This window comes from Giraffa tippelskirchi, chromosome 5, assembly GCF_054371585.1.
Source record: "Giraffa tippelskirchi isolate mGirTip1 chromosome 5, T2T-mGirTip1v1.2.pri, whole genome shotgun sequence".
Classification (NCBI taxonomy): Eukaryota; Metazoa; Chordata; class Mammalia; order Artiodactyla; family Giraffidae; genus Giraffa; species Giraffa tippelskirchi.
In genome coordinates, this window is record NC_137279.1 from 179,189,557 (window position 1) to 179,214,459 (window position 24,903).

The window sequence follows — 24,903 nt, forward strand, 5'->3', positions numbered from 1 at the left end:
TTCCAATGTGAGCTGATACCACATAAGACAGAGCTGAATTCCCTGAGCTTCCACCAAAAAAAAAAAAGGAAAAATAAGGCTGAGACCCCCAGGTCCCTATTAAGACGCAAACCTGTCGGCCATCTCTTTCCACTTCATCAGCATTTTTCGTGGCTGCCTCTCAATAGGAAGGTCTAGTCTCCGGAGAAAATAATCTACAACCCCCTGCTCCTCTAACAACAAGGGGACTCTGTAGATGGATGAGACATCATGGACACAGATCACCTGTTTAAAAATGAGCAAAGTTAGTTCATGAAAAGGAACAAAAACGAACTGCGCTGACTGCCTCCTACTAGCTATTATGACCTTGGGAAAATAACTGTTCTAAATTTGAAAAACAGAGAAAAGGTCAACTTTCTAAAATATATAAATTAAGAAGAACAGACAGTGGCTAACCTCCCATGAACCAGTGGATGCAAAAGTCCTCAAGAACTCATAAACAAAACCACAAATTAGTTTTTAAAAAAATCATGTCCAAGTAGCAAATGTCCCAAGAACAATGGTTCTAGAAATTGGCTTTCATTGGAATCACTCCCCAGTGAGCTTTTAAAAATTCAAAGGCCCATGCAGCACCGCACACCACTTAAAGTTAACAGTAGAATTCACCTCAGGAATAGATTAAGAGAGGGGGAAAAAAATCACCTTGGTGGATGCAAATTTTATACAAATTCATAATAAAAATTCTTAGTAAGTTGGGGAAAATGTGAAAATATAAAAAACCCACAGCGAATACCATGTGGCTTCATATTTACTATTAACATCATTTAATACATGAAGTCTGAAACAGGCAAACCTGGCCACTATTATTATTTCTATTCACTATATTAGAGATATTAGACATTACAATTAGATAAGAAAAATGTATATGAATTGGAAAATAAGAAACTATTGCCACTAATTGCATATAATATTATTGCTTATTCATAAAAACCAAGGGAACTTACAGGCAATCAGAACTAATAAGTTTAGTAAGGTTGCTAAGCTTGAGATCAACGGGCAAAAGTCAACAGGGTTTCCTATGTGTGTGTGTGTGTGTGTTAGCCACTCAGTCATGTCAGACTCTGTGACCCCATAAGCTGTAGCCTGCCAGGCTCCTCTGGTCCATGGAATTCTCCAGGCAAGAATACTGGAGTGGGCAGCCATTCCCTTCTCCAGGGGATCTTCCCCACCAAGGGGTCAAACCCAGGTCTCCTGTGCTGCAGGAGGATTCTTCATCTGAGCCACCAGGGAAGCCCCCCAGTAGGTCATATCTAATCAGGAAATTAAATTTTTAAAAATATGTCATTCACATAGTAATAAAAATTATGAATACCTATAAATAAATCTAAAACACAATTCACAAAGATAAAAAGTCTATAAACCACCTTCACAAAGAAAACTGCTGCTGCTAAGTTGCTTCAGTCGTGTCCGACTCTGTGCGACCCCATAGACAGCAGCCCACCAGGCTCCCCCGTCCCCGGGATTCTCCAGGCATCACAAAGAAAACTAGATTACTGAAAGATAGTTCTTTTAACAAATGGAGCTGGAACAGCTGGACAGCTCCATGCAAAAAGATGCGTTCCAAATTTTATTGAAGTTACTATCCATAAAAATTAACTTACAGTGAATCCTAGACCTATGTATGTGTTAAGACCTAAAATTATACAACTTTTAGAAAACACAGAAGAAAATCTTCATGACCTTGATTAAGTAGAGTTCTTAGATATGACACCAAAAGCACAATCTATAAAGAAAAAAACTGATAAACTGGTAGTTCATGAAAAATGTAAAAGCTTTTATACTCCCAAAGACACCATTAAGAAAATGAAGAGACATATGCCTGAAACTAACATGACACTGTAAATCAATTATACTTCAATTAAAAAAGGAAAAACAAAACAAAATGAAAAGACAAACCACAAGCTGAGAAAAAAATATGCAAATGATGTATCTGATAAAAGACCTGCATTCAAAATATATAAAGAACTCCTAAAATGCAATAAGAAAATTAAAAGACAGGCAAAAGATGTGAAGTTCTAATTTAAATACAGAAACACCTGTCACATTTTTAATAGTGACTAATTTCAGTGAAGTTCTGAGATGATGAAGAGACAGGAGGGGAAAAAAAAAATCTGTATTTTTAAATTACATGCAACCCTGGCTCCCAGCATTAGCTGTATGATGGAATCTGCTTCACATGTACAGTTCTGCTTCTCAACAGTTGTGAATTTTTTCAAAAGTCCCCTATATAGGTTGGAATGTTGCTTTACATTTTTTATAAAATGCCACATTTAAGATGGTAAAGAAACTGCCTGCAATGCAGGACAGCCAGGTGCAATCCCTGGGTCAGGAAGATCCCCTGAAGAAGGGAATGGCTTACCAACTCCAGTATCCTTGCCTGGAGAATCCCATGGACAGAGGAACCTGTCAGGCTACAGTCCATGGGGTTGTACACGACTGAGCGACTAACATTTTCAATTTTAATGATAACCTATTCTATTACAGAATTGAATTACCTTCGCTTGCAGGGACAGAAATATAAAAAATAACTGAAGAGCATGAAAAAAGGCTGTTTATATCAATGAAAGTATTCTGACATTCCATGCACTTAGTATGAAACAGAATCCCTCAGATGGAGCTCCTGGCTCAGGCATCAACCCAGGAACAATGATCTCCAGCCTCCGGCTGCCCCGACGCCCTGAAGCGCAAGCTGTCGTGGAGCTGGACAGGACCGCTACCTCTAATGGACAAAGGCTTTCCTCTTGCTTCATTCGCTCTAACGCCAGCACAGTTACTTTCGTTTTTTCATATTCACTTTCCATACTCCTAGAAGTCTTGTGAATGGATTTCTCTTACTTTAACCCTGCTGCTTCACCCATTCCTCTCTAGGCCAGCTGGGCTCCCCTGATCCTCAAACAACCTAGTAATAGAACAAACCATCCAAAACCCGACCGTGAGTTCCTTGACCTCAACTTCCTTCTGCTCTCCACCTGACCAGAGTCACAGTCCCACTCACCACCCCTGGAATTTCCATACCATGCACTTGAGATATATCAGCTTCCAAAATGTTGAGTTACCTGTACCATAGTAACTGCCATTAGCACAAGTAACAAAAAAAGATTAGAATATGTCTAGAGCCTTCAACACCTTAGACAGCAGGCTCCAGGAATATAAAGTTGAATAAAGTGATCCTTGCCCTCAAGAAGCTCAGCCTATGAGGGGAGACATACACGGACGAAACAAACACACACGCACGCACACACATACACACACACGTGTGGGAACACATACACACACACACAATAAGGGGCAATAATGACAGGCTCACCAACAGGACCTGTGAGACACACAGGTCACCCAGAGTTCTGAGGAGGTTTGGAAGGTAAAGCTTCTCAGACAATACTGTGTCCTAGTTGGGCTCCGAAGGATAAGGAGGAATAGGAGACTGTCAGGCCTATTTCCGGGGAGGGGAACATCCGATGGGCATGGCTGGAGCAAACAGTAGGAGGAGTTGGGACAGACAGGACAGGTAAAGGATGCTTGGGGAACCACAGGGATAAGGTGATGGAGAATCACAGAGCCCGTGGGTGTCAGTTCTTCTAGGGAACAGTCTACTGTCTCAAATTATGAAATAACAATAAGCCTCATGAAACTGGGTAAGAGACCAGGATAATTAGAAGCAAAAAACGGTTTATGAGAAGATGGAATCTCTACTTACTTGTTCAGGTTCCACATGGCAGAACATTGATATTTTCTCTTTCACTGATGTGTCAAGAGGATTTGAGCACCTGCACACAACCTAGGCATTTGGAGGGACAGAAGGGGTTACAAAGTTGGGTTTTTCTCCCGATTGAAATTAAAGTAGATACCACATTGTTAAGCTGGATGGAAATGTCAACTCCTAGCACGATGCACAGAAACTGTAAAAATGTTACCTGTTTTCAAAACTTCCTAAATCCCAAGTTGGGGAAATGTGAAAGAGTGGTAGGACAAATTGACGGATTAATGAGCCAACTGGGGTTTTCCTCAACCCCTGTTCTTGGGTAGGAGGAAAAGGAGAATGAATGATTGGCTGGGAGGGGAAGACACAGCCCCATACACGCCAGGTAGGGAAATCTTTGAAAACCACATACCAGTTCAAAGCACTAACTCTATTTTGCCACCATCGGATAACTACACGCAGGCCAAGAAAACAAAGGTTTTAGCCTTCATGAAGGCCAGATCTTAATTAGACAGACAAGATCACGCTGAAACCAGGTAACCAAGAAATCTTACCAGATCTGGGGAAAGCCCAAGCCCTCTGAGTTCCCGAACACTGTTCTGGGTGGGTTTAGTCTTCTGTTCCCCTGTTGAACTTGGCTATTTTACAGAAGGAAAAAAAAAAAAAAAGTTTCTCTGTGATAAAGGACTTTCAAGTATGTCTTAAATTTCTCTGTGATAAGGGATTTTCAAGTATGACTTTTCTCCCAACCTCTTTTAATACAGAAATAGATAATTTGACCATTTACCTAAACTACCATTTAGTTTTTAGACTGTCAAAGTTACACAAGTATATGTTTTACAGTAAAAGAGTTATTTAAGGTTTGTCCTAAAAGCAGTAGTACCAGTCCAATCTACCCCTTCACCTTTCCAAACCCTAGAGACAGCCATCCTTCCACTTTTTTTCTTTAAATGAAATGAAATGAAATGAAAGTTGTTCAGTCATATCTGACTCTTTGCAACCCCATGGACTGTATAGTCCCCTCCTGGAATTCTCCAGGCCAGAATCCTGGAGTGGGTAGCCTTTCCCTTCTCCAGGAGATCTTCCCAACCCAGGGATCAAACGGATTCTTTACCAGCTGAGCCACAAGGGAAGCCTGGCTATGATGATCTGCAAACCCAGTAGCAGAAGAAGGCAGGGTGTCTCCACAACATAAAATTACACTGTCCCTGGTGTCTACTCATCCAGAAAAAGCCTACAGTCCTCTGCCAAGGCAAAAGAGGACTGATACCCAACTGTGCACATTAGGGTAGGGAATGCCAGAGTCTAAGTGCTTCAGAAATAGCAATTATAATGAGCCCCACCTCACCCCGAGGCGCCCAGGGCTGCCCGTTCCTGAGTCTTCAGGGTTCTGCAAGGTGAGCAGGTTTGCTGTCTGCTTTCCCCGCTGCCAGCTTACGATCCAGCTCTCCTAGGTCTGCCCGGCTCATTTCTATAAGGCCATCTGCTTTCTGCCTTTCTAATTTTTGTTACTACTGACTCTACTCAAAGGATTCATCTTTGTGAATTTTTGTCTTAAAAAGAAATTCCCTTTACTCCAGTTGCTGTATAGTTTCACCATGTACTAGAGACAAATGGACATGTGCAACCTACTGTCTTCAACTGCAAATTTCCCTGATCAATTTTCCAAATGTTTTCCATTTGATCTTTGCAAAAATATGATTATAATTTAAAGTTCACAAAGAAGTGTGTATTCCCTGTTTCCTGCACCTCAAATATTTGAAACAGGTAAAGAGTGAAAACCATCCTTTTCTCCCTCTTCTCCATCCCCCAAAGTGAAGCTCTAAATGCCTTACCTGTGGCACTAGGCTGACGTGAATGTTACAGAAGTTCTCTCTTTTGACCTTGAACTGGAATTGACGGAAGGCCTCAATAAAGGGCATGCTTTCTATATCTCCTACTGTCCCACCGAGCTAGAATAACAGAGTTAATTTAGAGGTGAAGCACTAAATCTTCCTGTGGTTTAGTTTCCTAACAGTTGCACTGTGTCATCTGAATTATCACTAACAATGTAACACAGATGCCCTGGATCCAACAAACGTCAGTTAACAAGAAGCAGATGTTTCTCTGTACTAAAAGATCCCTTTCTGATAGGCTCACCATTTCCCGAGGTTATTACGGATCTTTCCACATCATTTCAAGGAGAAGGTCAGGTAAAAGATGCCCTAGGAATTTTATTTGTCTGAAGAGTCACAAAGCAAAGAACCTGAGATCTTACTACTTAGCCATAAATAACTTCTGTATTATAATAAAAACCAGTTATAAACAAATTGCTGGAGTCTCCTGTTTTCACAGCATCACTGAGATCTAACAGCTGGGATCAGCAAAGCAGGAGCAAACCAAAGGAGGCCCAGGGAGGAACATTCCTGCCATTGAAAACAGAAGGTCGGATCACCTCATGTTCTTGAGAGGCAAAGGAAAATGTGTCATACCACTCTTACTGGTACAATCCATACTAAGCAAGTGTATAAATGCTGGAAAAGGAGAGGTGTGAATGAAGCATCGCTTTTGCTGGGGGAGGCCACTCCACATGACGGTGACGGTGCCCTCACCTGCCATGCTGCCCTTGGGAGGGTCAAGGGCTTCACTGGCAACTGGCTTATCAGTAGCTGGTGGCTGACTAAAGAGGAGAAAATGTACACCCGGTCACACGCACAGGTACCATGGATTGCCACGGAGACTCAACAAACCTCGATAACACACACTTGAGGTTCCAGACCATCTTCGTCCACAGGTATTAACGCCTGTCTCATTACCCACTCCTGGATTGCATCTGTGATGTGCGGGACCACTGAGGAAGAGAAAAGACACACGTGACTTGCACATCCCACTGGCATTAACTGAGGCAAACATACTCTTTGTGACAACAAACTGCAGAGCGGCAGGGGAGCATAACAGCATCTTTGAGACCCCTCTTGAATGCCCTTAACAAATCACACTCCCCCGGCCTCCCTTCCAGATTTCCCAGTTGTGATTGGAAGCCCTGCAGGAGAGTAGGACCTCGAAGGGCAACCTGAGTCACCTGGGAGCAGTGGCCCCAATGCAGAACCTACCCTGGTTCCACAACCACTGCGCGGCTACTACCCCTATTGCTTATGGCTGGGAAAGCACATCACACACACCCTTTTCCAAGGACAAGATAGCCCCAGGACCCAGTTCCATTTCGTTTCCAGTTTACCGAAAGGTAGACAACCTGCTGCAGAGACAGGACAGCGCAGCAGGGTGGCTGGGACACAGCATCTGGGGCCAGAATGTCTGGATTCAAATCTCAGGTCCTCCACTCATTAGGTGCGGATCTTTGGGCAACATTACCTAACTATTCCTAAGTCCAATCTCCCTATCCGTGAACTGGAGGTAAGAGTTTCTACTTCCTAAGTTCGTGGGAATGTCACGAGAGCGCCCTGGGGAGCTGATAAGCAGAGCCCTCGCAGACAGAGTTCACCCTCCCCAGCCACAGCTCGGCACTTTTTAAATCACAGTCCTGGGGCTCAGAAGGCCAGTTCCTACGGAGTAGAGATTACTGTTTAACCCACTATGTATATAACCCACAGTGCCTCCAGCACAGGATATGACCTAATCCACTCACAGCAGCCAAAGTGATCTTTTAAAAATACAACTCAGAGTTCATTTCTCCCAGGCTTAAACTCTTGAACGGCCTTCCAGACTCTGCATAAAAGGTGACCTCCATGCCGTGGTCCTTCGGGAGGCCCCGTGGAACCTGGGTGCAACCCACCTCTCCCCTGTACCTTGGTCTCAGTGCAGAAAGTCTCCCTCCTGGTCCCTGACCAGGCCCGCTGCCACCGGGGGTCTCTGCCCTGAGCCCCCTCCTTCCCTTCCCAGGGCTAGCTTCTCAGCTCACAAGCCCCCTCCTTGGAGGCTTTTTCTGACCACCGGTCCCGACCCCTTTCCCCACCACTCTCTCTCTCTCCTCACTCTATTTAGTTCCCACTTAGCTCCTATCAGACATTTCACTTCATCTGTTTGCTTTTCCCTCTCCCATGTAACCCTGTGTAACCTCCATGAGGACAATGGCCTCCCTGGTCTTGTTCACCATTTAATCCCAGCACCAGTGAGCGACTGACCGTATTGAGCACTGAATAAATCACTGATGAGTGAATAAATGAAGACATCAGAGGCCTAGAACAGCAAACTGTATGATAAAGATCACTGCAGCTCCTAATCAATCCTGTCCTGTGTGTTGGGAACTCAGAGACATACTTCACTGACTCAGCTTCTTTAATTCTGCCAACAACCTAGATAGGTAGGCACTGTTATTAACCTCATTTCACAGAAAAGGAAGTTAGAATTCAAAGAGCTGAAGTGATCTACCAGGGCTCACAAAGCTGGTAAGTGGTAGAGCTAAGACCTACACATGACCCCCCAGCCCAGAATCCAGCCAGGGTGGCCTCAGGGCAGAGCCAGCTGTCAGTGTGACCCTCCGTTCTCAGTCCAGCAAAGTCCAAAGTCAAAAGCAGATTTACTCTCACGACTCAGATGAGAGTCACTCTTCAACAACCCCCCACATTTGGATTTATGCCATTATAGCAGACCAGTGGTTTTCCAACCCCACCTTTTAAAAAGTAGCATGAGTCTCAAATGATCGGTGTGCAAAAACCACACACAGCAAAGGCACGAGTGACGCTGCGCTAGTGAACACTCAGGCAGACCCAGAGACCCACCTCTCAGACTCCCTCTAGCCCATGACCAGCCCAAAGGCCAATGGACATGATGGGAGTCCTTTTCCTTCTCACTGTCTATACACAGAACATTCCAGATGCACAACACACACTGACTGGCTTACTGCCCTCAGCTAGTTGCCTTCATCACTTCACACTCATCACTGTGCAAAAACAACAGCTCTCTCACTCAAATCATGCAGCTGGACTGTCAGCTTCAATGCCATTCATAGAGAGGCGGGAGCCCACTCAAAAAACAACTTGAATTTTCAATTGAAAATATATTTCAATCACAATACTGGATGCTTTCATGCTGAAATTGCATAAAAGGTACATTTTTATACACAAAAGAAATTAAACTGGTTAAGATTTTTAAACATTGAAGGCAAATCCTGTATTACCTTGGACGGTTTTCCCCAAATAATCTCCTTTGCGTTCCTTGTTAATGACGTACTGATAGATCTTGCCAGTGGTCAGATTATTGTCCTTGGTGAGGCGGATATCAAGGAAACGTTCGTAGTTACCCAGGTCAAGGTCTACTTCCCCACCATCATCCAGCACAAAAACCTCACCTGCAGTGAACAGTGAAAACCATTAGGACGCGTGAAAGATATATATACCACGGCACAAACTGAGTCCCCAAATATAAACATATGAACAGAACAATGTTTGCATTAACTTGGCAGGAAGCAGGGAAATTTATTTTAGAAAAGTAAATATAACATGAAAGAAAAATCACCCACCATTCTGCAAAAGGTTAACTCCATACTTCCAGTCTACCTCCAAACCCAGTCTGAATCAGAAGAGTCTGCTGTGAAACAGCATGGAATGCATGGAAGGAAACTACAGCCATGCAAGACACAGGAGACTTTATATGGTATGGCATCCACCGCCCAAAGAAAAAGAACTTTTGACAAAGTCTCCTACTTGAGCAGGGAAAGGTTTAAATGTGATAAAAGTAGGATTTGACCCAAAAAGTTAAACATAGTCTAGTCATGCTGATCATAAAAACTGGCTTCTGGGCCACGTTTTAGTCCAAAACAAAAGTGCAAAATTGCTCAAGTTTCCTCCTATTCTTTTGTTTAACATGCATGCCTTGAAATGCCATTACAATTTTTGCCCTAAATGGGGCCTTCCAACCATCACAATGGGAGACAAGCTCAAAAATAGGAAAGTAAAAATTGGCCTTGCTTTTCCCTCATCCTCTGCTCTCAAGAATTTTGAACTATTGCTTCAATTTTTCCATCTTTTCCTGACACAAAGACTTTGCTCTGATGACACTCATAGATTTTTATCTCTTATTAGAAAGTAGGAGTATGAAAACAATTTAAAAACTAAAGAAGTTTTTTTCTTAAACATGTCTTAACAGTACATCTACCCCCAATTTCAAGTAATTACTCTCTTACATAATTCAGACAGTTACCACATGGTAGGTAATCAGCAATAGCAAAGAAGTAAAGTGTTGTATTCCTACCCTATCATAACGGTTTTGACTTTTCACTCACTTCAAAAGATGCTTATTCTTATTATCCAAACTCTGTAAGCAAAACAGAATCTCAAGCATAGAGATCATCCAAATTCAACATCTATCTGTGGCCTGAATCCCTACAAAGCGGTCCTTTGTCCTCTGAACATCTCAACCAAAGGGAACACATGAACTCTGGAAGTTGCCACCCCACTCTTGGAGAGCATTTGCTACTAGTAAGATCTTATATTGAGCCAAAATCCATGTTCCTACAACTTCTATCCACCCATCCTATTCCTAAAGATTGGAGCCACAGAGAATAAACACAATCCCTGTTCTCAATATTTGAAAAGTTACCATGTCACCAGATATCCTTTTCCAAGAGAAGAGACAAACTTTCATTCAGCCACCTAAAATACCATTTCTATCACAGAAACCAAAAAACTCTAATAACTCCATTGCCTCTGAAGATATCTGCTTCCTTTATGTCAGAGTGAGAAAACCATCACTCCGCTCTGCCAAGGACTCTTCTCAGGAGGCAGGAAATGGAGGTTATGTGAAGCAAAACACACACAATTTCCAAGAGCTGACATTTTCTTTCACTTATTACATAATTATTATTTTTAAAAAAGAAATGCATTTTGCTTACCATGCTCATAAGGAGAAAATGTGCCTGCATCAATGTTAATATACGGGTCAATTTTAATGGAGGTCACATGTAAACCGCATGACTTAAGTATTGTGCCCACGCTGCTGGCTATGATTCCTTTTCCAATTCCTGATATGACACCGCCAGTAACTAGAATGTACTTCATTTTACTTGTTGACCTGAGAGAAAGAAAAAAACGTACCTCAACAAATCAAACTGATGTGGGTTGAAATGCCAGCTCTGCCACTTACTAGCTAAGAAGCCTCTAGGAGTCTCAGTTTCCCTATCTGTCCTGTGACTTTGGAATGTCGTTATGTGGGATCCCAGCAAATGTTTCTTGGATCACTGGATGGCTTTAGTCAAATATGAATTGGAAAACAATTGCTAATTAAATAAAGCCGCTTTTGTTTAAAGCTTTGACAGCTAACAACCTTGTTTAGTCGCTAAGTCGTGTTCAACTCTTTGCGACCCCATGGACAGTAGCCTGCCAGGCTCCCCTGTCCATGGAATTTCCCAGGCAAGGATACTGGAGTGTGTTGCCATTTCCTTCTCCAGGGGGTCTTCCTAACCTCAGGGATATAACCCACGTCTCCTGCTTGGCAGGCAGATTCTTTACCACTAAGCCACCTGGGAAGCCCAACAACCTTGAAAGCCTATTAAAAACCAAAAAAATAAAACCCAGCTCTGCTGACAGAACACAATGCTCCCAATGCTGGCTGCACACTGGGATGTGCTTCAGGCAGATGCACCACGCAGGTGCTTCATTATTTTCCCTTCATGGGGAAAATATTTCAACATTGGATGAGCACTCCGATTCCCCATGAAAAAGGTAATGAATGTCTTTGGCTAAACTATACTGTATCACCAAGAAAACACAGTTCATTTAGGTTATAGAAGACAGAATAAAAGAACTTCAACATTTAAAAGGAGTTGCAGTTAAAACTAAAGGTCTTTTAATTAAAGGTAACTCTTTTCTGAAATTTAACAAGTTGTTCCTTACCAGCAATCTCTTCCAGGTATTTCATAAGGAGAGACTGTACATACTGGAGGAAAATGACATCAGATAATAAACCAGTCTGAAGCACATACTGGGAAGAAGACTCAGAGAGGGAAGAGAAAATTAAATCTTAAGAGCAGGGGTGGCAGGGAACAGAAGAATCAGACTTGGTGAGAGAAAAAGGGGTGGATAGATGCAAGAACTGCAGAGGCAAGAGGTGAGCAGACAAACAGCGACAGGCTCGCCAGGGAGAATTTACCACTGGCCCCAGCTTCAGAGGCTCAGAAATATCATTGGGTCAGTAAACCTGAATGTGATCAAAACGAGAAACACAATCACAAGAGAATGTTTTGGCATGGTCCAGGACATTTTCCTCCTCTGGGAACACTTCCATGTGAAGCCAAATTATAATAAAAATAAGCTAAGCAAGGAACAAGGAAACCGGGGAGTTCTGCTTGAAACATTCCCCTGCCCCGCTGTGTTCCTCCCCAAGGCAGGAATGAACATACTTGGCAAAGAGATGAGAATGCTCAGAATGTCCTCCCTACTTGGACAGCAAGAAAGACACCCAACCATGTCCTGCTCTTTCTATTCTGTTGCAGCATTCCCAAAAGCATGCTCCTTGGTTTTGTCAAAATGCACACAGGACTCCCAAAAAGGGCTTTATGGACAGATAAACCAGAAATGCTGGTTAAGCAGTCAACTGGTTTCTTTAATGCAAGACCCATGGGAGCCTTTAATAAGTCAGTGTGCACTGTGATTTCCCAAAGGGATATACAGTCTGCAGTTTCTCCAAACTTGTTTGACCCCAAGTCCCTAGTATTTGAGAGACACCCTGCTCTCACTTCACACCTGAACAGTGCCTTACTGACATGTGAGTATCTAGACCTGGCTATATTTTAGAGCTGTCCTAGCCAGGCTATAGTCTAGTCTCACTGATTAAATTTTGGATGTTCCTAGAAATTCCTCAACCATCCTGAGTGGGTACAGAGTGGATTACTTCTATAGAAGACTCATCTCATCCATTTGCATTTAATTGGCCCTGAATTTACTCACAGAGGATAACATCTCTCTTTAGGGGAGATTCCTGTAGTGCCCCACAGTGCCTGGCAATAAATATTTCCAATGTACTCAGCGACCAGGCAGGAGATGCTGATGGAAGATAGTGACGGGACCTAGTCACTCCCATGGATGGCCTACCCAATAGCTAAGTGCTACTGTGCTAGACACTCTAGGGACCACAAAAATTATTCAGATTTGGGCCCAGAGCTCAAGTTGCAGTACAGTTAGAGAGACAGAACCATTTACAAATAAATGAGCAATCCAGTGATGGCCAGTAGCAGAGGGATGATATGACAGTTATAAATGGGAAGAAAACAGAGCAGAAAGCTTTCAGTGGCGAGACAAGGGTAAGTACCATGGACATCAGAGAAAGGTGGAAGTAGTGAAGAGAGGATCCAGACAGCTCCTGCTATGTGGACTTGACAATGGCTTTGAAGGGCAGGGGAACAGAGTGGACAGGAAGGTGACAGCTATCTACAGAACACAGACGCAAGGCCAAGAAAAGACACTGAGAGTGAGGGAGGTCTGGGGATGGTGGGAAATAAATTGCAAATTTAGGCAAGGGCCTAAACCATGTGGTAACTTTGAGTGCTCAATCTGAGCTTCAGTCGGAAGGTGAGGAGAGACGGGAAGGTTTTCAAGCACAGAGGTAACATAAATCAAGATGCATCAGAGGAATTCAACAAAGATGAAACAGCAACAAAGATGTTGTTGGTAAATGTTGAGATCCAGCTGCAGCTCCACCGGTCATGTACTGGGACCTGTCAAGTCACGGAAGCCGCCTGAAGCCCGAGTCCTTACATCTGTTAAACCGGGCTGAGAATCTCCGCATCGCCCGTGTCACAGGACTGCTGAGGATTCAAAATTATAATGAGTGTGGACGTAAGTGCGCCACGCACACGTAGTGAACTTCTTTAAAATGCAGCATCTTCATTCTGGGAGGCCGGGAGGTGAGGAGGCGAGGAGGCCAGCTGTGGGGCCGAAGCTTCCAGCAAGGGAGGCCCGAGGGGGCCGCAGCCAGGCCGCCGAGCCCATCCCCCACCGCGGCGGGCCTGTCAGGGGCCTTGATCTCCCTCCAGCGAGGCTAAGGCCGTGCCTTGAAGCCGGAGGGGCAAGGGCCCGGGCAGTCTGAATGGAACGGCGGCCGCCGGGCTGCTCGGGGCGGGCCGGGCAGAAGGGGGCTCCCGCCCCTTTACGGCCCCCTCCGCCCCGCAAGCCACCCCGGCACCCTGATGAGGCGAGCCAGGCCGCACGGACGAGGGCGCTGCCGGGCCCCGCAGCCCGGGTCCCCGCGGCCTTTCCCGCCGCCCCACGCCCCCTGCGGCCGCTCTACCCGGCTGCGCCAGGCCACGCGGCCCGGCGCGCGGGAGCCGGCTCCTCGCCGGCCTGGCCACCCGCCCCACTCCGGTTAGGCACGCAGCCCATTGGGCAGGCCGGCGGGTCACCTCGCCCCTGATTGGTGGGAACGATGTCTGTCACCGGCGGTGGGGCTGTCCCGCACCGGGCTCGGCTCCCGCCGCCGACAGCTGCACGGCAGAACAGCTCCCGCGGGATCCCCGGAGTCAGCCTACCTGAGGCCGGCTTTAAATCCTGCCGTCGGCTAAGAAGCTAAAAGAACGACGTTCACACTGAGCCCCGGCAGCCAGTGCACCAGCCCGGCCGCATGCGCCGGGCAGTCTTTCACGGAGGCGGGCTCTAGGCGGTGCGCACGCAGAGGCAGGGGGCGGGGCGGGGGTGCGGGCCCTCCCCCGGGCGGGACCTGGATGCGCGGGGCTCAGGGCCCCGAGTGCGCAGGCGCGGGATGGCACGCTTTCCCACCAGTGCGGCGGATCGGGGCTCGTGCCCCCAACGCTGCTGACCCCTGGCAGACGCGAGCTGTTGGGAGACCCGGCAGGTCGTGGCGTTTCTGCCTTGCAGCCTTTGTCACCGCCAGTAGTGCGGGCTTCCCCTCTGGAGGAGGAGGAGGAGGGCCTGTTTTGATTCACACTTGGCAAATCCCATCGCCTGGCTCCAGCCCCCACTCCCCAACAGCCTTCTAGAGGAGGCGAGATCATCACACGGTGTCCCTGAACCATCTGACCTTGTGGGCAAGATGGTGTGACCCCCAACCCATCTCCCCTGCGGCGCCCTCTAAACCATGGGATGCCTGCAGTGTCACCCACCACCTCTAGTCAAGGGAAGGCCGAGAGGGAGGCTAGACGCAGGCTCCTTCCTCATCTTGGGAGTAAGAATGTGTGAGGCAGAAGGAAAAGCCGGTATGAAGGCAGTGAGGCCCAGAAGAGCCTCGCCCAGTTGAGTTGGAGTCCAGTGTCGCTGCAGAAAGAAGAAGCTGGAGAAAGCCAAGGAAAGACAGATCAATATGGCGTGGCCACACCACACAGAGCATTAGGAACCAAGGATTTTCTTTCCCCCCAAGGGCAGTGAAAAGCCATAGAAACTTTTTTGAGGAAGGGGTTTTGTTTTGAATACTGAATATCTGCACTTTTTTTTTTCTTTTTTCTCCAAACACTATACATGTGTATACCTAAAAAGTAAATCTCTGTATCCCAGGGTTCTGTTTTCTTCCCTAGAAGCAGTTTGTCACGAGTTCTTGTATACCTTCACTGAAGGATGTAAAGCAAAGGTATGACGCGATTGGACTTGTATTTCAGGACCATGACTCAACCAAATGGATTCCGAGAAACCAGTTAGCAGGCTTTTGCCTTCTTCCCAGTCTGAATCACCACCGCTTCTGCTCTGCCAAGATGCACTCTGCTCCAAACCTCAAACATGCTTGGGATGTTTTACAGCCACGCTGCTTTCAAGAAGCATTTGGTGTTTATCAAAGTGCCTGGGATGTGATAAACACTGAGCACATACTTGCCAAAGCAAAGAAGGTGCTGTAGAAGATACAAGCCTCTCACTCAGCCCCTCTTCTGGGTGACTGCTTTACCGTTTTCTCTCTTCTGCAGACCTCTACTCTCTCTCAGCTGATGGTCTTACTTCCTGTCTCACTAAGAAAACAGCAGTCATCAAGAGAACTCCCTTGAGTTCCCACCACCTTATCCATCAACCTGCCTGCATCTGTGCACACAGCTCAGCTTTGTCTCCTGTACTGTGGGCCAGCTCTCCATCAGCCTCTCGTTGCTGCCAGTGCTGTATCCTCTCATCAGCTTAAGAATGTCCTTCCAGTAGTTCTCCCCTCCTGCATCATTGATTTCTCTCTCCTAGATGATTTTCACTAGCGTGATACAGTTTCTCATCTTAAAACAAAACCCCTCCCTGACTCCACATAATTCTGTGGCCACCCCTCCATTTTTCTGCACCCCTTTTCAACACATCTCCTAGAAAGTGTTAATTGAAAGTGTTGTCTCCAATTTCTTCTCTCCTGAACTCATTCTGTCAGCCTGTTGCTCATGTAATTCCATTGCAGCTCCTCTTATCAAAAATTAAGTTCTAGGACTTCCCTGGTGGTCCAGTGGTTAAGACTTCACCTTGCAATGCAGAGGTCAACGGTTTAATTCCTGGTGCGGGGCAGCTAAGCCCACGAACCTCAACTACTAAAGCCCACACGCTCTAGAGGCTGTGCTCTGGAGAAGCTACCACAACGAGAAGCTTGTGCACCACAACTAATAGCCCGTTTGCCGAAACGAGGGAAAGCCGGTGTGCAACGAGGAAAACTCAGCACAGCCACACACACACACACGCAAATTAACTTCTAAAAAAACTTTAACTTCTACCTTCTCAGATCTCTTCTCTATATACAAGTCCTAGACTCACAAGTACCATGCGCATGTGCATGATGTGAGTGTAGGTGTGTGTATTTGCATATTTGGGCTGCTCCTCTCGCTCACCTTGAGCTCACAGACTCCCTTTAGACTTCTGGGTGCAATCATACTGTACCCACATCCTGCCCCTAAACTCACTACTTCCCTAACAGTATTTGTCGCAGCTTGTCACTCCTTCCTTAAAATGTTTTCTTTACTTGGTTTCTAGGAAACTGCTTTCTCAGTTTTTCTTCTATTTCATAGGCCTCTCTTTCCACGTCTGCTTTCCTAGATCCTTTCTTCTTCTGACCCGTAAACATCAAAATGCCTCAAGGCTAAGAATATCCCTTCACCATCTATAATCATTCTCTAGATGATCTCATTTGGACTTTAACTATCAGACTTTAAATACTAGGCTTTAAATACCATCTATATTCTGACAACTCCCGAAGTTCTATTTCCAGCCTGGACCTCTCTCTTTATCTCCGAGTTTGAGGCCCTTCTGAGCACGAGGTTCCAAAGTCTGCCCCTGGCAAAGACACAGAGAGCCAGGCCCCTCGGCTTCAGGTGGGACAATTCTGCAGTGCTGTTCCTGCTCCAGAACTCCCCCTGGGATCAGGCTGAGACTAGACCGAGTTAAACTAGGGACTGCAGCCTTTCTGTAAAGGGCCAGATAGTCAACATTCTAGGTTTTGTGGGCCATCCAGTCTCAGTCACAATTCCTCGACTCTGTCTTCATAGCCCAAAAATGACCATAAATGATATGTAAACAGAATAAGCATGACTGTATTCCAGTACAAATCATTAATTCTAGAAATACAGATTTGGTCTGAAGTCCAGTTTGTCCAGCCCTAAATACACCCCTTGTCCAGCTTCTTCCTGCCCTATCCCACCTCCCTCATTCCCTTACAGGCTGCTCTTGAGAACATTCCACAATTACAGTAGATCCCCTACATACAAACTTTCAAAGATGGAACTTTCAAAGATGGAAACGTACATCTGGTTCCAGAAAGAAGCCAGAACCTGTGCCATCAGCATCAGGCATGAGTGAAATTGCAGCTTGCCCTCCATCTCCTATTGCTGACGAACCTTCAACTCAGCCATCTCCCACCTCCTTTCCCTCCTCCAGTCAGTAACTCTTCTTGCTTGTTCACTCGATGCCAGCCCCTGTGTGCCAGTTGTTGTACTGTACTACTGTACTTTTCAAGGTACTGTACTGTAAGATTTAAAATGTTTTTGTTTTTTATGTATTATTTGTATAAAAAGTTTTATAAACCAATTACAGTACGGTACTATATAGCCGATTATGTTGAGTACCTAGGCTCACTTTGTTGGACTTATAACAAATTGGATTTGGAGAAGGAAATGGCAACCCACTCCAGTATTCTTGCCTGGAGAATCTTATGGACAGAGGAGCCTGGTGGGCTACAGTCCATGGGATCGTAAAGAGTCAGACATGACTGAAGCAACTTAGCACGCACGCATAACAAATCAGACTTACGGAATGGAGCTCATCGTATGTAAGGGACTTACTGTTTTCAGCTACCCCTTCTCAGATTGGTTTCTAGGGAACCCAATGTAAGGCAGCGCACCTCTTGCATGTCCTCCCGTGCTGCACTCACTTCCCCTGAGACACTCCTAACAGGGTGTTCACATTGCCTACTACCTGCTTGTCTGTCTCCACACCAGACTGTAATCTCCCTGAGATTACCTGACCTTTCTGTGTCTCAGTTTCCTTATCAGGTACAGTCTTGCTCACCTTTTAATAACCAGGAGGCAGCATATTTAATTCCCAACTCTCCCCTGTAATGTACATGCCACCATTATTGCTACATACATATGATGAAGCCAAGACTGAGAAGTATAAACGCCCTCCCAAGAGCACTTGTAAAGGTTCTCTCTGAATCCTCTTTCCATTTTGCCCCCCTCATTCTACCCATCACCAAATCTTACTAATTCTTTTCTAACCAAGACTCCTTTGAGTTAATTTTTTCACTTTTACATCAGTATGCTGTCATCCTAGCCTGGCATTCTAACAGATTATCTGGGGGAGCAATGGGGCAAGAGAGAGCCTACGGCTATTGACTTAAATCTGTTGTTGTTGTTTTTAACCAGATTGGGGCTATCTATTCTAAAATTAAATTTTGCTTCATTTTTAATAACTATGTAAATGGTACAAAATTCAAAAGATAAAAAGGAATACCTAGGAACTTCCCTGATGGTCCAGTGGTTAAGGATCTGCCTTCCAGTGCAGGGGATGAAGGCTCGAGCCCAGGTTGGGGAACTAAGATCCCCGATGCCGCAGGGCACCTAAGCCTGTGCTCCACAATGAAGACCCAACACAGTCAAAGAATCAAAATTAAAATAAATAAAAAGGAATACACAGTAAAAGCCTTCCCCTTATACCTCTGCCTGGCCACCTAGTTCTCCTTCTCAGGGCAACCACTCTTCCTGGTTTCTCGTTTATCTTTCAAGAGACACCCTGTGCATGTCTGTATCCTTTCTTGCTGGCTATAAATTATTTTAGTATGAATGTGTTATGTTGGATTTTCCGCCCTTGAGCTAGCTTCCCTCCATGATGTTATTTGGCAAATTAGTTAGTTATACCCTTACTTTGTTCATGAAAAATTTAAGGCCATTTGTGTGTGTGCATGTATGTATATAAAATATAAGAGAGAAATAAGGCAAAGGAAAAATAAGGGTAGGAACTTTTTTCTCTTCAATGATATCCATTGCTTTCAGGATAAAGTCAAAACCACTCTTTGAAGCACAAGGCTATGCACAAGCTGGCCTCAGTTTACCACCCTCTGGCCACACGACTCATGCCAGCCTCTAGTCACCCCGGACTCCTCCAGTACCCTGAACACACCATTTGTTCTCTCTCTCATACCAGGATCTTCACAAAGCCCTGCTGAAATATCCTCTTTGTCTTACTAAAGTCACATTTCAGCCTGGCCATCACTTCCCCAAAGTAACTAATCTGGACAGCCTCCTTCCCTCGAGTTAGGGTCTTTCTCCCCTGTGCTTCTACTGCTGCCTGGATTTCCCCACACACAGCACCTACAGATTGTGTTTTAACAGTTCTATTCCTTGAACAAACCTCCCACTTGCCTCTAAGCTCCATGAGGTCTGGGACCTGTTTCTCCGACTTACTGTTGAAATCTCAGTGCCCTAGCTGGTTCCAGCACAGAGTAGGCACTTGGTTCCACAAATAAATGAATCCAGAAATTAAATGAGGTTCCAAATCCTATTCTCTCTAGAGGCGAGTCACAAATATGATTTTAACTTCCCAGCCCCATAATTGATGAGGATCAGTATGATCAAGTAGAAAACCAAATACCTCCTCAAATACCTCTTCACTGACCCCCTATGCCTTTTTATTGGCCCCCTAAGTGGCGGTATTTTTCTTGTTAGCAGTTAACGAAAGTGTAACGATTAACAGGGTAACTGGTTATAGGATGTCTGTGTTCCGTGTCAGACTGTACTTCATTTATGAGTGTATCCCCAGCACATCTGACATTGCCTGCATGTAGGAGGTGCTCAATAAATGTTTTTGTTTTTGCTTTAAGTATTTGTTTTTATTTATTTGGCTGTTCCAAGTCTTAGTTGCAGCATACAGGATCTTTAATTGTGGCAGGTGGGATCTATACCCTGACTAGGAATTCAACCTGGGCCCCCTGAGTTGGAAGTGAGGAATCTTAGCTACTGGACCACCAAGGAAGTCACTCAGTAAATGTTTACTGAATCCGTTATAGAGAGCATTATTTCTGCTACTGAGATCAGCAATCAGTTTCTCCTGTGTGTCTTCTTGGAGCGGATGCAGGATACATAAGAAATGAGTGGTCTCAATAACACCCACACAGCAGACATACAGGCCACAGTCACAGGGCTGTTCCTTATAATGATTCTCAATAAAGCCTGCTGGCAGTTCAATAAAGTACAGGTCAGGCAAAGTGATTCTGCAGAGGGCCCGTAGGCTACCAATAGTATGCAGTGTAGGGGAGAGGCCATTGGAAGGCCTGGGCTTATTCGAGAGCAAATTACACAGCATCTTCTGGCTTTCCTCCGTGCGAGTTGTTCTCTAACGCAAGTGCTGGGTAGAATTTGAGGGGCAGTGAAGTCAGTATTATACTCTCTGAGAAATACGTGGAATGAAGCTATTCTGAGCTCCAAGTGAAACTCAAAGGCTTTCAACTGTCAGTTGAGCCTGGGGGTAAAATTCCTATCCACCTCAGAATTGATGGTGTCCTTCACAGAGAACGTGATGGGATATCAGAATGATCTGCTAGAGACATCTGTCTTGTGTAGGGTGTATAATAATATGTATTACTATTATATGACCATTTGGTGTAATCATACAGTAGGGCCTCATTAACAGATGACGAGGGGGACATTTAGTAAAAGAGAATGAAGAAAAACTATTTCAACAAAACACGTCACTATCAATTCTTAGTTGACAAATATAACATAGCTAACATCACCACATATCCCAGATTTGAGGGGACAGTTCTGATTTCTTGGAATTTTATTATTTTCAATAAAAGGAATGTGCTGCATGTACTAAATATTTTGTTGTGCTTAGTCACTCAGTCATGTCTGACTCTTTGCAATCCCAAGGACTGTAGCCTGCCAGGCTCCTCTGTCCACAGAATTCTCCAGGCAAGACTATTGGATGGGCTGCCATGTCCTGCTCCAGGGGATCTTCCCAACCCAGGTCTCCTGCATTGCAGATGGATTCTTTACCATCTGAGCCAACAAGGAAGCCCAAATATTTTGTTATTAAATCCCTAAAGTTTTTGATGCAGATAAATGGGTAGGTGAGAAAATGAACACTTTTTAGATCATACGTTTTGACTTTGGGGTTCAGAAAACACAGCAACAAGATTCATTTTCAATATCCCCCACCTGTGAGAACCCCTCCAAGCCTCTCATGCTGCTTGAGTACCACTCCTTGATCCACAGAGCCCGCTCTGTACTCATCTCTCCCAGCATTGACCACATTGTATTGAAATTATCTGGATTGGCTTCTTCCTAGACTGAAAAAAACTGCCTCTTTTCAGCTCCGGTAGCTGCGAGAGGACTGGCAAAACCTCTCCCAAACTTCCATAAGCCAGATAATCCACCTACAAACTGTGTGCTCATTTCACAAACAGAGCTTCCGGACAAGCCCCCACCACTTACTTCCAACCAACGTGTGGGCCCTAAACACTTGCAGTATCCAAAGTCTAGAGGCAGAGCATTCTGTCCACGGTGTCTGGCATATTGCCTGGCACACAGCAGACCGTCAGTAAACATTTGATGCATTAGGACTAAGAAATGACCTCATCAATTTTTTTTTCTTTTTTCTATTTTTGGCTGAGCTTAGGACAAGATGGCTGGATGGTATCACTGACTTGATGGACATGAGTTCGAGCAAACTCTGGGAGTTGGTGATGGACAGAGAGGCCTGGCCTGCTGCAGTCCATGGGGTCTCAAAGAGTTGGACATGATTGAGTGACTGAACTGAACTGAACCAGATCTTAATTCTCCCACCAGGGATCAAATCTGGACACGTGTACTGAAAGCGCCGAACTCTAACCATTGGACCACCAGGGAATTTCCCTGTGACTTTTAACCTCCTCACTTCTGGCTTTTTTCCACCAAGGCAAATGAGCTTTCTTGCAAGAAAACCAATTGTATTTCAGTTGATGGGGAGATACCACGAAAGCAATCCTTACACCAGCCCAGCTCAATAATCCAAGGGTCTTGAATGTTTCCAGGCAATGTTTCCCCCAGGGTAATCAGAAGATCACTAAGGGGATCAGTATGCCAATATTCTCCAGGCTCCCACTGGGCATCTAGCATTCTCCCAGCTGCCACAGAGTTGAGTGACCTGACGGATGTTAGGACATTGAGAGATTTCCATCTAGGTAGCACTCAGTGGAGCCCTAATTTGTATAGAACTCAATAGTTGTAATTTCAAATTCTGGACCCAAGTTCCAGACATCTGTATCTCAGATCTCTTTAAGAGATCTATTTCTGTCTCCAGGAATAGCTCACACTCCTGCCATTAGTGCCATGATCACTTGGAAGGCACCTTTTAAATCTGGGGAAAATAGGGACTACTCATACATGATAGCCAACATCCAGGTTTACATAATTAGCACTTCAATTCCTGTTGCACATGAAGAGAGTGTTTTAAATGAATCAATCTTTTCAAACACCTGCATTCAACATATATTCAATTACTCTTAAGCTCAAGGGCATATGGGAAAGACACTCATCTGTTCGTGGGTTTAAATAACTGGAAAGATTGACAAGGATGGTGTGGTAGAGGGCAATGTTTTTTGAAGAAAGAAGTTAAGGGCTGTTTTTTCGTTTGTTTGTTTTGTTTTTAAAAATGTACTTCTATTTTGTAAATTGTTTTTGAAATATGACATACTTTTAAAAGGTGTAAAAATTGTAAGAGTACGGTTTGATGAATTTTTACATACTTGACCACACCCATGTAACTAGCACCCAGACCAAGAAATACAATGTTACTAGCATTCCAGAAAGCCCCCTTGTTCCCCTCCAATTTCTACGCCCCCAGAATAAACAACTACCCTGACTTCAAACACACTACATTAGTTTTCTCAGGGCTCTTTTTAAAGCTAAACTGGGATAACACAGTCATCTATTAAAGCTCTCCTCTTTCCCGCCAAATCTTAAGATCCACAACATTCTATTTGGCTCCTTTAAGTTGTACCTGCCTCCTCTCTTCCTCCCCATGGCAGATCCTCTTTCTTTTTAGGTAAACAAATCATCTTCCTCTGATTCTGGTTATGCAAAGCAAGAGTTGTCAAAATGGGCATCTACTTCATTCATTTATTTCCAGAGCATTTATTGGTACCTTCCATGCGCCCTAGGCACCAGGGTTACAAAGACAATTATAATACGGAGGTCAGTAGAGAATTGGGGGAAGTGGTCGGGCGCCTTGGAACCCCCGGAGGGGTACCTAACTCAGCCAAATGGCCATAAAAAGCTTCCCACAGCAGTGTCTCTCAGGATGGGCAGGCGTCAACACAGGGGGAAGGGAAGCCAGGCTGGAGGATGGGGTAAGGGTGGGGCGATGGAGGAGGGGGAGGGAGGAGGGTCACGTGCTGAGTCACAAGCAGGAAGAGCTTATCCATGGTGGAAACTGCAGTTTATTCTGTGCAAAGAAAGACCACAGCAGGGAGAAGACTTCTTTGTTAAAGTGGTAGCTTGAACAAACACAGACAACTTTCCCTTCCCATGATAACCTCATTGAGACTACAATAAAGAAATGTTTTTTATAAATAAATAAATAAATCTACATGAAGGCATGGAGAACAGGAGAGACAACAGGAGTAAACATTTTGCAAGCAAGAAATCAGATGAGTGAATAAAAACTGAGCAAATTTAGCTAAGACAAAACCCCAGCCAGCCGTGGGGAAACTGAGAACCCAGCGGGTTTATGCTGAGGGCAGGAAGGATTAATACTGGAATGAGACCTTGCACAACGGTAGGAGGAACTGAGGCAGTGAAGGTCCAGAGTAGGGAGACGAGGGATCGGAGGACTTGGTAACAAATCCTCCTGGATAATGATCAAAGGCGGACAACGTGGAGCTTGCTGGGAAACAGAGAAGCTGGGCGAGCCTGGGCACTGGGAACTGGGGCCTTGTGCAGAGGCTTGTGGGGGTGCTGTAGCCTCGGGTACCCACCAGTGGGCCCGAGCCTTTGCTGGTGTGCCCGGGGCCACTGTGGTTATTTGGGAAGAGGAGCAGGGTGTGGCACAGAGGACAGGTTGGACCCCGCCGAGCACTTCTCCTTCTGTCACCGTGTCTCCCCTTCAGACAACCACGGTGCCGCTTGCCTTCCGCCTCCCAAGCCTCACACCAGGTCCTCTGTGGGATCCTCTCCCACACGGAACTCTATAGGGAAAGGGGTTCCAGGAAATGTGGCTTCAGTTTAACCAAGTTGAGAGTAAACTTTGGAACACCTCAAATGCAGGGGATAACGAGTCGGAAGGTGGCTAGAGGTTGGCTGCAGGGGCAGCCCTGGATTGCTCATGCCTGGAATACGGGGCAAGAGGAAGAAATTCCATCTATGCTGATACTCCTGTAATTCTGGGGCTCTTCCTGTCACTGAATGCAGATCCCAGTTAAAACACCCTCTACTTTGCCACTTGGAATTGTCACTTGCAGTTTCAAATCCATCCAAGTCGTGGCTCTGCTCTTTGCCTTTCATTCTCTGTCAGACCCTGGGCTTCCCATTCTGGTGGACAGCTCGCATGCCCACAGCCATTTGGAGTCCAAGCCAAGACTTATCACTGTGGCAGGCTGCAGCGAATTCTCCCCGAGACCACCCAGGCCTTTCCTCCAGGCAGGAGAGAAACTCTGTTTTCACCTGTGAAGGTCCAGTCGCTTCTACCATGAGCCCTGCTCACCTTCTTTGCCTTCTCCAGAAAGCGCTGGGCTGAGGTCTGCACTTAGCCCTGCAGTCTCCCTCTCTGGGGTATAACCTCACATCTCCACTGTGGGTGCCTGTG

At 45.3% G+C, this 24,903-nt stretch overlaps 1 protein-coding gene and 1 long non-coding RNA gene across 7 annotated transcripts in view; one reads left to right on the forward strand and one right to left on the reverse strand.

Moving 5' to 3' along the window:
• CTPS1 (CTP synthase 1) overlaps window positions 1-14,323 on the reverse strand; it is a 29,146-nt gene extending 14,823 nt beyond the window's left edge. For 2 of the 6 annotated variants that reach the window (XM_081492405.1, XM_081492403.1), the window contains exons 1-9: window positions 14,199-14,323; window positions 11,569-11,611; window positions 10,569-10,747; window positions 8,856-9,026; window positions 6,469-6,569; window positions 5,575-5,691; window positions 4,294-4,377; window positions 3,737-3,817; window positions 113-264 (exon numbers count right to left, since the gene is read on the reverse strand). In XM_081492405.1, the coding sequence (XP_081348531.1) occupies window positions 113-264; window positions 3,737-3,817; window positions 4,294-4,377; window positions 5,575-5,691; window positions 6,469-6,569; window positions 8,856-9,026; window positions 10,569-10,734 (872 nt within the window). In that variant the 5' untranslated portion in view covers window positions 10,735-10,747; window positions 11,569-11,611; window positions 14,199-14,323. Of the gene's footprint in view, window positions 1-112; window positions 265-3,736; window positions 3,818-4,293; window positions 4,378-5,574; window positions 5,692-6,468; window positions 6,570-8,855; window positions 9,027-10,568; window positions 10,748-11,568; window positions 11,612-13,428; window positions 14,016-14,198 lie in introns of those variants that run through there. The other 4 variants (XM_081492404.1, XM_081492402.1, XM_081492400.1 and 1 more) reach the window with 3 other exon arrangements.
• A 170-nt stretch (window positions 14,324-14,493) lies between these two features.
• On the forward strand, window positions 14,494-22,971 carry LOC145506882 (uncharacterized). The gene is made up of 2 exons (XR_014054416.1): window positions 14,494-17,581; window positions 21,739-22,971. It is a non-coding gene; the product is annotated as an uncharacterized LOC145506882 (long non-coding RNA).
• The last annotated feature ends 1,932 nt before the right edge of the window (window positions 22,972-24,903 follow it).